The sequence below is a fragment of the Cordyceps javanica genome, chromosome 2 (genome assembly GCF_051103115.1).
Source record: "Cordyceps javanica chromosome 2, complete sequence".
NCBI classification, from domain to species: Eukaryota; Fungi; Ascomycota; class Sordariomycetes; order Hypocreales; family Cordycipitaceae; genus Cordyceps; species Cordyceps javanica.
The window spans coordinates 4,685,934-4,698,169 of NC_139296.1; the positions used below are offsets into that span (position 1 = coordinate 4,685,934).

A 12,236-nucleotide genomic window follows, 5' to 3' on the forward strand; every position below is an offset into this window, starting at 1 on the left:
TTTGAGTGCTTGTTGGGGATACACTGGGATAAATTGGAATGTATCTCTTTTCTCTTGCTCCCAAATGTTCATTTTTCCTCTATGTTTTTATACCATTTCTAGTTGAACAAACACGGGATGTAACTTTGTATCACTTTTTATTCTATTGTTTCCTTTGTTTATACTATATAGCTGGATGTTTCACAACATTATGAAATGGTACGAACTATAAATCAATATTTCATTATTTTGGAAAAATATGAGAACAGAAAACTATGCTCGACGGAAGCCCCGTGGTCGTTTATCGCCGTCGTCTCTCCTCCTTGCGTTTTGGTCTTGTTGTGATTTTGCAGAGTTTGTCAGCATCGAACGTTGTAGACCGGCTACTTTCGTGTACTCGAAGAGGAAGAAGGAAGACGAAAGACGAAAGACGAAAGAAAGAAGAAGGAAAATTCACATGTAATGCACTCGTCATGATCGTCGACAAACGTCAGTCATGACCCACGACCACGAGCGGCGCCTGCGACCGTGCACCGTCAGCTGAGGCGTTCTACCTATGCCTTTGCTTGACGTCCGGTGGGAGGGCAAGGGGCGTCGGGGTTTCTCGCTTGTTGCTCGGGTATGAGGGGCATTACAAGGCACCGAAACAGAGCCCGAAGGATTCGAGCACGTTTTTCGGTTTCATTTTTGGCGTCGGGGGCTGGGGCGATGAGAGGACCCGAAGGGCGGTAGTTGGATCCAGGGATTGCATGGATGGGCTCTTACTCACCCAACAAACGGCATCCTTCCGTAACCTTGGCTGCCCAAAAACAGAAAAGGGGACATCTCGCCACCGGTAGGCTGACTTGAATATTATCTTTTAATTTCTTAAAAAAACGGCCCCTAAGAACACTATATAATGTTCGAGGCAACATTGATAATCCAATTGGTAATGTCTGTGCTATCAGATACATTCACACCCTTATTTCACTTTCCCCATAAAATCAACCAAGAAGACTATTCATATCATGCATAAGAGGAGGCATAGGTAACGCAATATACCGTTCGTCTAGACTAACAGGGTGCACCCGCTCAAATGCACAAATGCACCTGGGAGATGGTGGTGCCAGAACCGTCAACGTTCACACGCAGACGAACGCCCCCAGTGGCAGAGTATATATAGATTATGCAGCAGCCACTGCCCTGGCTGGTGCGACGGACTCTGCGGGCTTATCGCCGCCACCGTCTTTAGGACCCTTGCTTCTTTGCGATCTCCGTTGCTGTCGGGCCTTGCATTCCACGGCATACCCCGGCTCATGAGCTTTTCGCCATTCAATCCATTCTTCATATGCCAGCTGAGCACCGGCATTAGGTAAAGTAGGCTTGGGGACGGGAGGCCTGCGACTATTGGCTGCAAATTGAGGCTTCTCCAGTCCGTTCAAGAGCGGGAGAGGGCCGAGCGATGCGAGCGAGGCTAGGTATGGGATAGCTGCAATTTGCTGTGCGGCGAGTTGCTGTGCGGCGAGTTGCTGTGCGGCGAGTTGATGCGCTGCCAGGTTTCCGAAGGGCATCATTGGAGCTTGAACACCAGGTAGCGGTGGAACTGCAAAGAATGGTGGCTGTGGAGCCGCGTTGCCAGGAAGATATTGAGAAGTACCAAAAGTCTCCGAGCCAAGTGCAAGGTTGAAGCCTGGGCTTAGTGGCACAACTTGTGGATTGAATGAACAAGTGGGAATAGAAGCTTGGTCTTGAGGAGGTAGGTAGGGGTTCAAAGAGAGTGTGTTGTCTTTCAGCCAGGCTGCGGTGGTAGGTTGGGGCAATGAATTGAGATTGTGTGAAACCTTCTCTGGCATAACCGGAACACTAGTATCCCATGGAAGTGGACGTCGAGGGTTCTGTTGATGTCCTAAGGATAAGAATTCTCTCGCTTTCGGGTTCCACGCGTTTTGCTTGGTCAGAGCCTGGACGGCATTCTCGGAGCCTTCGCAACTGTTTATACTGGACTGACTTTTGCCCCAATAGTCCACCTTGAAGTCGGATATAGTTTGGTTTCGTCGACCTTGACCTGCCACTGGCCTTCGAAAAGATTCCATCGACTTATTTATGGCTTCAGGCCCAGGCGGTTTATGTCTAGTCTGATTCTTCAGTGGAGATTGCGGTGCCCGGGTTACGGCGGAGTGATTATCACGGTTGAGACGTTGGATCAATCTTCGAAAGGCTTGATCGCGGCTATGACGAATAGCCGTCTGAGGAGACTGTGTTTCATCAACCTGTAGCCGATCTTGAACAACCGGGACAGTTTGTTCAACTGGGTTGCTGGAATCTTTATCTCTCTCGTAGATGCTACGCGATTCGTGCAGCGGGGTGTGCGCTGAATTGGAAGATGACGACTGGCGACAGAGTCTGTCTAAAGTCACGACCTGGAACAGGTCAGGCGTGTGTGCTTTCCCAGAGTTTGCCGAAGGCTCGCTCACTTCTGAGGCTGAGCTAGAGTCTCGTTGATGACTTGATGAATTTCGAGAGACTTTGACATACCGGCGATCGTCGCCTGCAATGGTAGGAGTGGGGGTCTCTTGGTGTATGTCGAGTTCGAAAATGCTCATTTTTCGGCCTTGTATGGGCTTCAGATCGATCTTTTTGACTATCTTGACAAAGTTCTCGGAAGTTGATGACGACTCAGAAGAAGATCTGTCCAGGAGTGAAAATTCAGAGCTGCTTCGGTCGTGTTGGGATGTATGATTGCTCTGGAATTCAGCAGCCTGCGGGTAGATTTTGCTGTTGAAGTGCTCCGCAGGCGGCATGATATTCTCAATGTCTGTCGAGGATCCCGTGTCTTGACGAGTCCTCCAGTTGGGGTCCTTCATTGCTTTTGGAGTGGTGGCATCAGACGGTGTGCGGTCCTGGCAAATGCGTTTTGGTCCACTGACCGTCTTCAGAGAGCCGGTCTTGGTCTTTGCAGTACGCATTGTGCATGGCTTTGCAATGATTGGAACGATCATGATGCTCTTTAATATGAAACACCTGGTGATGCTATGTATTTTTCAGCTGACAATGGTTTCGGGTTAGTCGTGGGCAATGAGACGATAAACCCCTTTGTGTTCGTTTCGCTATTGGGCAGCTCTTGTACTGCTTGCGCTAGAATTGATAGATTGAAGTAGAAAGCTATCCGGTGCGCCAAAGGATCAGGGAAATTATATCGAGCTTGATTCTAGAAATCGCTGAACTGGAAAAGTGTGGACGCAGGCTGGGGTGTTTGGTTGATGGTCAAGTGAAGAGCATTTGGGGAAGAGGAAATTCCTATGGCAAATTTGTTTTCATTCGGTAGGGGGGGTTTCCTGCTCAGCAACGGAAGGGCGAAAGTGCAAGGCGGTTGTTACATCAAATGAAGGAAGGCACGACATGTACATCGCATGACATTGTCACTGCGTAGTCTCAGAGGGAAAACAAAAGCGGCTCATATTCAATGCAACGCTCGGAATTGTTTGATATGCTATACCCAAAAATGACGGAACAAAACGATTGACTAAAGACCAACCGGCAACGATCTTGGCGGCTAGACACCGGAGTACGATTGACCACCCATAAAGGCAGAAAAAGCGCGCTAATGAGATCAGAAATGAGCAATCGACAGAGTTGCAAAGAGTACTTACTCCGTTTCGTGTTTGCATGTATACGGTGCCTGGACCGGTAAACTTGCACACAAGTCCTTCTGCGGAGGCAAGGTTGGAAATGATACCACCTGAGGCAACTCTCTCCAGAATGTACTTTGTGTTCCAGGCGACCAGATGACCGTTATCAATGATGTACTTTTCGCCATCCGCAAGCTAATCCGTGTTGTTAGTAGTTGACATGAGAGGCAGGCGGGGTGGGGGCAAACTCGCATCTTTGCGGATAATAGCGCCAAAGCTGGAAACCCAGAGGATACCGGTGCCGCTCATCTTGTAAACGAAGAGGCCCTCTCCGCTAAACATGGCCTTGCCGAGACCCTGGCGCTTGTGGTCCTTGGTGACGCCCTGGGTGGAGGCAAGGTAGGCGTCGTGGCCGCAGGTCCACTGGGCGCTGCCGTCGAGACGGATGGTGGTGATGTCGCCGAGCATGGGAGGCGCGAGCAGCAGCTCGCCGGGGCCTATGTAGTGGGACTGGCCGAGCTCGGCGCCGGCAATCATCTTCTTGACGCTGAACTTGAACTCGCCGCGCAAGGTCATGGTGGGCGACATGGCGATCATGGCACCGGGCTTGGCACCGAGCGGGCAGCCCATGGCCAGCTGGATGGTCAGGATGGTGTTGCAGTCGCGGTGGCTGATGCGGTAGCTGCCGCCATTGAAAGTGCCAACATCGTCGCTGGTGGCCACGGCGCCGACAAAGGCCGAGGACGGGCCAGCCGAGGCAGCAGCCTGCGCCGACGCGGCCGTCTGGCTAGACAGCTGGCTGACCGGGCGGTTACCGGCCTGCTGGTAGTGCTGCTGCTGCTGCTGGGCAACCGCTGCCGTCTTCTCAGCGGGATATCCGGCGTCCGGGTTCGGATAAGTGGGAGGAGCAGCAAACTGGGGCTGCTGCGGCTGAGGTTGTCGGAGCTGGTGGGCGTCGGCCTTTTCAGGTGGGTAGGAGGCGCTGGGGCTGGAAAAAGCAGGCGGGGGCTCGGCGTACTGTTGCGAGTTGTGAGGTGAATGGTGTGCCTGGCCGGTGCCGGCTCTCATGGCGAGGTTGGCATACTGAGGCGGCGGCTGCTGCTGTTGCTGCTGCTGCTGCTGTTCATGAGAAGGCGGGCTGGATGGCGGCGGCGCATAGTGAGGGGAGGGTGTCTGTTGCGGGGGAGGGGCATACTGCTTGGCAGGACCGGTCGACGAGGGCGGCGGAGGATAAAATTGCGCCTGGCCGCTGGGAGTCGCGGATGGCGGAGCGGGATACTGTTGAATGGGCGGCGAAGAGGTCGGGGGCGGTGCGTATTGCTGGTGGGATGGTGTCGACGAGGCAGGCGGGGGTGCGTACTGGCTTGTTGGTGGTGACGATGTTGGAGGCGGCGCGTAATGTTGGGCTGGAGGGGAGGTGGTGGGAGGCGGCGAGTAGATTCGCTGCTTGTCGGGCGTTTGCTGCGAAGCTATGCAGTATGCGATGTTAGAAAAGAAATCAAAACGACGATATATAGCTCTTGCTGTGAAGGCTGGACGGGGGCAAACGTACGAGCGGCACCTGGAGGAGCTGTGCGCGTGGTGGTTGCGGTGGTTAGCGTAATGACCGACGGGTGGATGAGGTGACACTGGACGGGGGGTTCTCACGCGGATAGTAATTCTGAGGTTGTGCAGACATGTTGAGAGTATTCGCAAGATGCAGTAGTCAGGTCTTTTGAAAGGGGCACAGAGTCCAGCTGCGAAATGGGAAGATGGGGGATATTGCGCTGTTGAGCGTTTGCTGCGTGATTCCCCGCTTCGGGGCTGCGCTGCACGAAGCGGTGCAGCTCGGTACCTATAGGATAGGGTTGTCACAATGGATAGAATCTATAGTCCTGATGGAGGCATTCAAACAGGCAGAGCAGTTGCGTTCGAATACTGATATGACTTGAATATAAAAAGGGAAAGTGAAAAACAGAAGCCTGTGAGCGAACGCAGAAAAAAAAGGACAAGTTGGAGAATAGCTAGCTACGTGTCTGTCTGCAGCGAGGCCACCCAGCCTGGGTCGGTACTATTAACATGTTGGAGAAGCTCCCCCCCCCCGCCAAGACAGTTCGATCAAACCAGCGAGCTTCAGCCAATCATTATCACGGGCCTGGTTTGCAGAGAGCAGATTGGCCAATGGTTCCTGGAGGAGGAGTGAGTTAGCGCCCGCGTGGAGATGGCTGAGGGGACGGGCGCTTACAGAAGAGACGGGAGTGGACAGGTGCGGCGGTGCAGCGCCGGCAGGCTGGGATGGATGGTTTATTGGGCGTCATGTTTAGAAAACGCCATCTCATAAAAGAGGAGGGAGGAGAGGAGGAGGCGAATATAGGAAGCGGGAAATGCAGATCTCGAGAGGTGTTTATGAGGCGGCGCTGGAGGGCGCATTGCGAATGTGCATATGATGAAGCTTTTGCCAAGAGTGATGGGCAGATATAGACGGCAGCGTTGCAAATTGTGGACTTGCTTGTCGCTTTATTTTTTTCCTTCTTTTCTAGCCAGCCATGGTTCAGAAAAAAAAAATAGAATGCATGTCATCACGAAAGCGTCTCGGCAACGCATCAATCACCGCTGGTCTCTGCTCACTGCGGCCTGTGCCGTGTTGCCTACTCAGTACTTACCATGCCAAAGTTTTGACATGCCAAGACCGGGGGACCCACGTCACTTGGCTGTAATGTACCAGTATGGGGTCCTTCCTCAGAACCTCGCCGCAGGTTCGTCGATCGCAGGGGTTTGAGAGAGGGGGAAAAAAGGACGAAAGAAACCTGTTTGGGATCGGGCCAAGTTCTGCAGCTTGGTGGCGGGCCGTGTCGGATATGGAGGTCGGCGACGTCGTTTCCCTTCAGCCTCGGCGGTGCCCACTTGATGTTGCGGATAGAGGTGAACCGGTATTGATTCGTTGAGGACGGGCGATTCGGAGACGGAGACGGAGAGCGAAAATCTCTGGTCCGCAGTAATGATTTGCTGCTCTGCTGGGTATGAATGAGAAGTCGGGACAAGACATTGATTGGTTGGGCGAGTTGTGCTGTGTGTGTGTATGACGGATAGATAGGTGGCATGCCGCTGCTGGTGGGCGGGTTTACATAACAGCCAACCAAGGTGGTGGCAAGGTAGGAACGCCTTGGCTGTGAGCCTCGTCATGTACGGAGTACGTATGAGACGGAAAGAGGCGAGAACATGCAGGCGGCCATTGATGTATTGATGTGGTGTCATGGTGAGCAGTGCACACGGCAGGTCGATTAGGTTTGAAAAATGGGACAGGCATGCATTGATTAAACGGCTTGCTGGAGGTACTTACTGGTACAAAGCTTATTGTTGTCCGGCTCCGTAACAATATCAAAGTGGTCGCTCTACTGGGCAATAAATTAATTAATAGAGAAATGACGGACGGGACAGGGGGCTTGGCGACAGGTTGGGAGTTGGGGGCTGTTCGTTGACCTGCTGCCCTTGCTGATACAAAGCATCGAGTCCAACTAATAACAACGGATCTAGGTACTCCGGACTTGGACAGCAGCTTGGATTGTACCAGTAACTTGGTCAAGTACCAAGTACGGAGTATTAGTACGGATAGATCGTTCATAATTGACCTGGAGGGGGGCGGCGCAGAGCCGGCATGGTATTCTTGCCCGTCGTCGATCGGGCTGGTTGGTGCAAGCGCCCGTCGAGGCGGGACCCCAGGATGCAGTGTGACGGAGAAGGGGGGGTGGACAGAAGCAGATGACGTGTGGGAGGGAGGAGGAACAAACGTCGGTAGCAGAATGTGAAGAATAAGCAGTCATCCGCTGACCCAGAGGGAAAAGGAAAGAAAACCACTTGAGACAGTACAGCTAACCAGTACGCCAACCTCGAACCCGAGTCAAAACCTCACTCACTCTGTCACTCACTTACTTACTCACTCACTCACCCACTCACTCAACTCACAGTCCTGAAAACCCACACCAAACCCGCCCGCGCGCATCAAGGCGAAAGGCCAAGGTCCTGAACCCCTGCAAGCCACTGAAAAATGGTTGATGGGCTTGCCCCCCAGTTGCCAGCGAGCCGGTACCACGCACCGGGAAGTCGGGCCAGCCACAGCCATACCCAAACATCCAAAACACCCCTCTCAAATTTCATCACGTCTCTGGTCTGGTCATCTCGGACAACTGGAGTTGCCGGGCTCACCAGAAAGATCCTGTCCACTCACCCTCATCCCACCAGAATTTTTCTGTTTTCTTTTTCCTTTTTTTTTTCACTGTAATATGTTGGGCAAGGGGCCTCTTTTCGTTGCTCATCCCTCTCCTTGGATCACTTGACTACTTGACAGGACTTTGCAAACCCAGTGGTCACTCGAAGGAGGGACAAGGAAAAGAAAAAAAAAAAGGCAAACCGCGCAAAACGCCTTGCATATGCGCAGTATCTGCACTTACCATGGACCATGTGCAGCGTGTTCTCTGCACCTCTTTGTCGCAGACTGGACTTGGAGTTGAGACTGGGTGTGCTCTGCGCATCCGCCTCGGACCCTTGTCTGCCGTGTGGTCCTCTGCTGGCCCCGCGAGGTAATATCGGTAAGTACCCGGGGTACTTATTTCTAGTATCTGTTTGGGTACGTAACCAAGGTACTTGGGCAATCGGTAAGTAGAGCTAGGTGCCTATCAGTACATAGATATTGAGCCCCTTGCACCTTGCTGGTTCCCTTCCTCTTTTCTCCTACCCGTTGCCAGCTCGGGATAATTCACTATTTCACACTCAAAATGAAAGAAACCTACCCGGTCTTTGCACCCGTCGATGCTTGCTTCCGAACGAGAAAAGATGATGATGATGACGAAAAGTGGAAAAGAAGAGAGAAGAACAGAATGCAAAGACAAATATGTGATGCGAACCCCGCGACCTGGCATGTCTCCTTCCCCTTTCATTACATCCTGCAGCATGGCCCAACCCGTCGGGCTCTGCGCCACGCCACGCGTGACGATCCCCATTCTCAACTGCGGCGCTACTTATCCATGGAGAAAGGCAAGAGAAAAAAAACAAAAAAATTATTAATAAAGGAAAACAAAAAGCAAACCACACTAAAAAATTGACTACTGGGATCCCATTGCTTTTTTTTCCCCTTCTTCTTCTTTCCTGCAGCCATTCCTTACTTACTACCAGTACAAATTAGGTACCTAATAGATGACCCTGGGCCGGGGCTGAACCTCGTAGCCCCCTGCTCGTCGGCCCTTGGTGGGTTTCCAGTGTGGGTTGTCCTTCCCTGCCTGTCAAATGCCCCCGCTGCCCACCCAGCGACCACTGAACCACTATACCGGGTTGACCAGGCCCCGAATAATCTCGTCTCCCACGTTTTCCTCTTCTGATCTCTTTTCTTTTTTTCTCCTCCTCTCCGACGTTTTATCGTATTTCTTTGTTTTCCAACTCTCTTTCGTTGTTTCTCCCATAAATCTTCAACACATACCAAAAAAAACAAAAAGGAAACGTGACTTGTATCGTCACTCGGTGGCACGTCTTGGTCGATTAATCGCAGCTTCGTTGACGGCACTGCATCGCTCAAACTTTCCTGCTCGACAAGGGAACTCAACCCCCCCTCCCCTCCAAACTACGACATCTTCACCCATGCGTTGCACAGCCTTGGACTCCATGTATCATCCTGTACGCTGTCGATAATAGCAGATTTGGGTGACCCCAGTTTCCCCAGCGCTGGGCGAGGATCATTATGGCGTCCGATCCTGGTGGCCGTGGTGCCGACGCCCGTCCGCAGCCTGCCGCCGGCCTGCCCGAAGACGTCGCACGCACGCCGCATCCGCCTCATCAGCATCATGCGGCGGGTGCCGGATCGAACACAAGTCGCCCCACGGTCGCGGAGCCTCGACTTTTGCCTGCCGCTCCTTTGCCCCGGATATCGAGCGGCGACACGATGCTTGCGCCGCGCTCAAGGCCTGGAGAGCTGACCCGTCGCCGTAGCCAGATCCTGCAGCCGGGAACTGGCGGCGAGCCACCCGCCCGGGGCACAGGCGTACAAAAGTCAACGTCCCGCCCCTCGGAGCAGGCGGCCGCGATGCGAAGACATGGCAACGGCGGCAACGGCGGCGGCGGCAGCGGAAGCGGCCCGGCAGGCCCGTACCGGCCTGGGGCAACGGCGGCGGCGACACGAGAGAGGATGCTCCGGATGCTGGAAGCAACTGCCAGCGCAGAAGACTTGGCCACGTTGTCCGCGCCGCCTTCTCGTACCGATGAGGATGATGCGCCAATAAAACCCATGTCGACAGCCCGACCAATAGCAGTACCGCGGACACGGCGTACTGTTGATGTGGACATGCTCGACGCCAGCATGCCGCCTCCGCCTCTACCAGCGCCAGCGCCAGCGCCTCTGCAACCACCGGGACCGAACAGGGCGACGGATCCCGGCATGGGGGCAGGCGGCATGGGTATCCTGTCCAGCAGCCTGCCACTCCAAGCGCGCGACGACCCAGTCACGGCGAGTAGCAGCGCGAACGGTGGTGGCGTCGGCGTCGGCGGCGGCGGCGGCCTCGATGGCGGCCGCGGCAGTCTGAAGCGCAGCGCGAGCAGCGGCAGCAACAGCTCTCACACGGTGACAATCATCGAATGCCCGATCCTCGAAGTGGACGAACGGTGCGGCAACGGGGACGAGGACCTGTCGTGGCTCAGCAACGACCGGGAGCTGGAGCAGATGCTGGCCATGACAGCGGCGGCGCCGACCTCGTCGTCGTCGGCGTCGTCGTCGTCGCACGTGCGGCCGGGGCGGTCCAGCCTGACGTTTCGGCGGTCGCAGGAGGCGGCCATGCAGTGCTCCCAGGTGGTGCGCAACGTGCCGCGGATGCGCAAGCGACGAGGCAGGAAGCTGGACCGCCGGAGGCAGTCTCTGACCTTGTCGGAGAGCACCATTTGCTTGTCGGCGTCGCCCTCGCCGACGGCCACGCCCGTGAGATGAAATGATGCCCCAGTATATAAACATGGATATACATACATACATTTCTGTGCATGTCAATTTTGCACGGTGTCGGTGGCAGACGCATCCACAGATGCGCCATTGTATATTTTCACCGTGTCGGGGGGGTTTTGTCTTTCCTTTCTTTTTTTTGTTCCTTTTTCTCTTCTGCCTAGAATGGGTGTTTTTGCTTTTCGACATGACGGCACGGCGTTTTCTTGCCTTTCACGAGAAACGGACGAAACGGGAAAGACCGGCATGACAGAGCCGATGGGAAGAAGAATACGGATATACCCTCTCTCCTGTACTCATTTTTTTTTCCGATTGCTTTGTTTCATTTTCTTCCCTTTTGGCCGGGTAATGATCTAACCAGCCTCAAGGTTGGGAGTCGGTGTACTCTTTTTACGATCTATGGAATTTGGCAAAAAAAGCTCCAATTTTCTATTATTTTTATTATTTTTTGTCTATTTGTTCTTTACCTGCTCATAGACTTTTATTTCCATCGCCAAGTAGGGAGGGTAAGAAGGGGAAAACTGGGCGGGGTATATTATTACCATGATACCACACTATGAGCATTTTGCAAAGACGTTTTTTCATTTTTTTTTTTTCTTTTTTCAATGCCCTCTTTTTGCCTCTCCTCTTTCATGCAGTGACATGGTCGACCGTTTTACGTTTTACGGATCTAGTGGTTTTGCTGCACCTCTCTCCCAGCTGATTGGTACTGGTAAAGGTTTATTTTTAAAGGCCGCGCAGAAATTGCATGCAGGCGCGCGTGCCCTTGCAGGATAGATCTGGCGTCCGGCGGCACGCTAGGACACTGACTACTTAGGGGGGGGGGGACCAAGGAGACGGGATGGATCTTGGGAGCAACGAGAGCGGAGACTACCAGTATGGTGACCTCGGAGGAGGAGCAGGCGGGAGCAGGAGGAGCCGCAGCAGCATCGGCAGGCTCCGATGCGACGGGTGACGGATGCCATCCCTCTCCTTTGTCCGCGATTTTGGTTCGTTGACTGTTTGTTCTAGCATCGAGGCTGACAGAAAACGAAGCAGAAAGGCAAGGCGGGAAAAGAGAAAAGCAAAAAAAAAAAAAAAAAAAAAAAGAAAAAGAAAAAAAAAGAACGAGGAGGAGGAAAGAGCGCGAAAAAGAGGAGCGCTGAAAGCTGAGCCTGCAAAACCTGTCACCTGGCTACGCAAGCGAAGTGGTGTGGTGTGCACTGTATGTAGGAAAACTGGGTAAACTCGGCAGCCTTGTTCTTTTCCCTCCGTTGAGGAGTGTTTGGGGTAGGGACGCAACTTGACCCCAGAGATGTAATGCCGAGCTTTTTGTTGCATCGCGTGATGTTGGGATGGAGAATCATGCAGCATGGGAAGGGGGCTTGGCGATGGTAGCCCTGTCGATTTGCTTTTTTGCCGCTCGAGTTTTGAAACGGTTCGATGACGATCGGGTAGAAGAGGGAGTTGGTTCAGAGGATAAGTACCGATTGGAGGGCTGCTACTCTCCCCTCCTGCTTCCGTTTGTTGTTATTTTACGTTATTTTACTCTTGACTTGTCGTCACTTGCATAAATCTTCTTTTCTGGGTTTTCCTTAGATTTACCGGTGGCAAATTTCCTGTTTCTTTGTGCGTCTGATGTCCGACGGTGACGGCGACGGGAGGGAGTATAGTATTCATCCTTGGATCATAAGAGGCAGAGAGGAACGAGGAAGAGG

General features: G+C 53.2%; 3 protein-coding genes across 3 annotated transcripts; 1 reads left to right on the plus strand and 2 right to left on the minus strand.

Annotated features, from left to right (window-relative positions):
• Positions 1 to 1,142: 1,142 nt before the first annotated feature.
• On the minus strand, positions 1,143 to 2,924 carry V2A60_003895 (uncharacterized protein; the record flags this gene model as incomplete). The annotated part of the gene is made up of 1 exon (XM_083255220.1): positions 1,143 to 2,924. One exon carries the CDS (start codon positions 2,922 to 2,924, stop codon positions 1,143 to 1,145), a length of 1,782 nt encoding a protein of 593 aa, XP_083111346.1.
• A 587-nt stretch (positions 2,925 to 3,511) lies between these two features.
• On the minus strand, positions 3,512 to 5,265 carry V2A60_003896 (tryptophan RNA-binding attenuator protein-like domain-containing protein; the record flags this gene model as incomplete). Its single annotated transcript, XM_083255221.1, has 5 exons — positions 3,512 to 3,559; positions 3,609 to 3,782; positions 3,840 to 5,056; positions 5,140 to 5,157; positions 5,235 to 5,265. The coding sequence occupies 5 exons, from the start codon at positions 5,263 to 5,265 to the stop codon at positions 3,512 to 3,514; spliced, it is 1,488 nt and encodes a 495-aa protein (XP_083111347.1).
• Positions 5,266 to 9,294: 4,029 nt separating this feature from the next.
• V2A60_003897 (uncharacterized protein) lies at positions 9,295 to 10,530 on the plus strand (the record flags this gene model as incomplete). Its single annotated transcript, XM_083255222.1, has 1 exon — positions 9,295 to 10,530. The coding sequence occupies one exon, from the start codon at positions 9,295 to 9,297 to the stop codon at positions 10,528 to 10,530; it is 1,236 nt and encodes a 411-aa protein (XP_083111348.1).
• Positions 10,531 to 12,236: the final 1,706 nt, after the last annotated feature.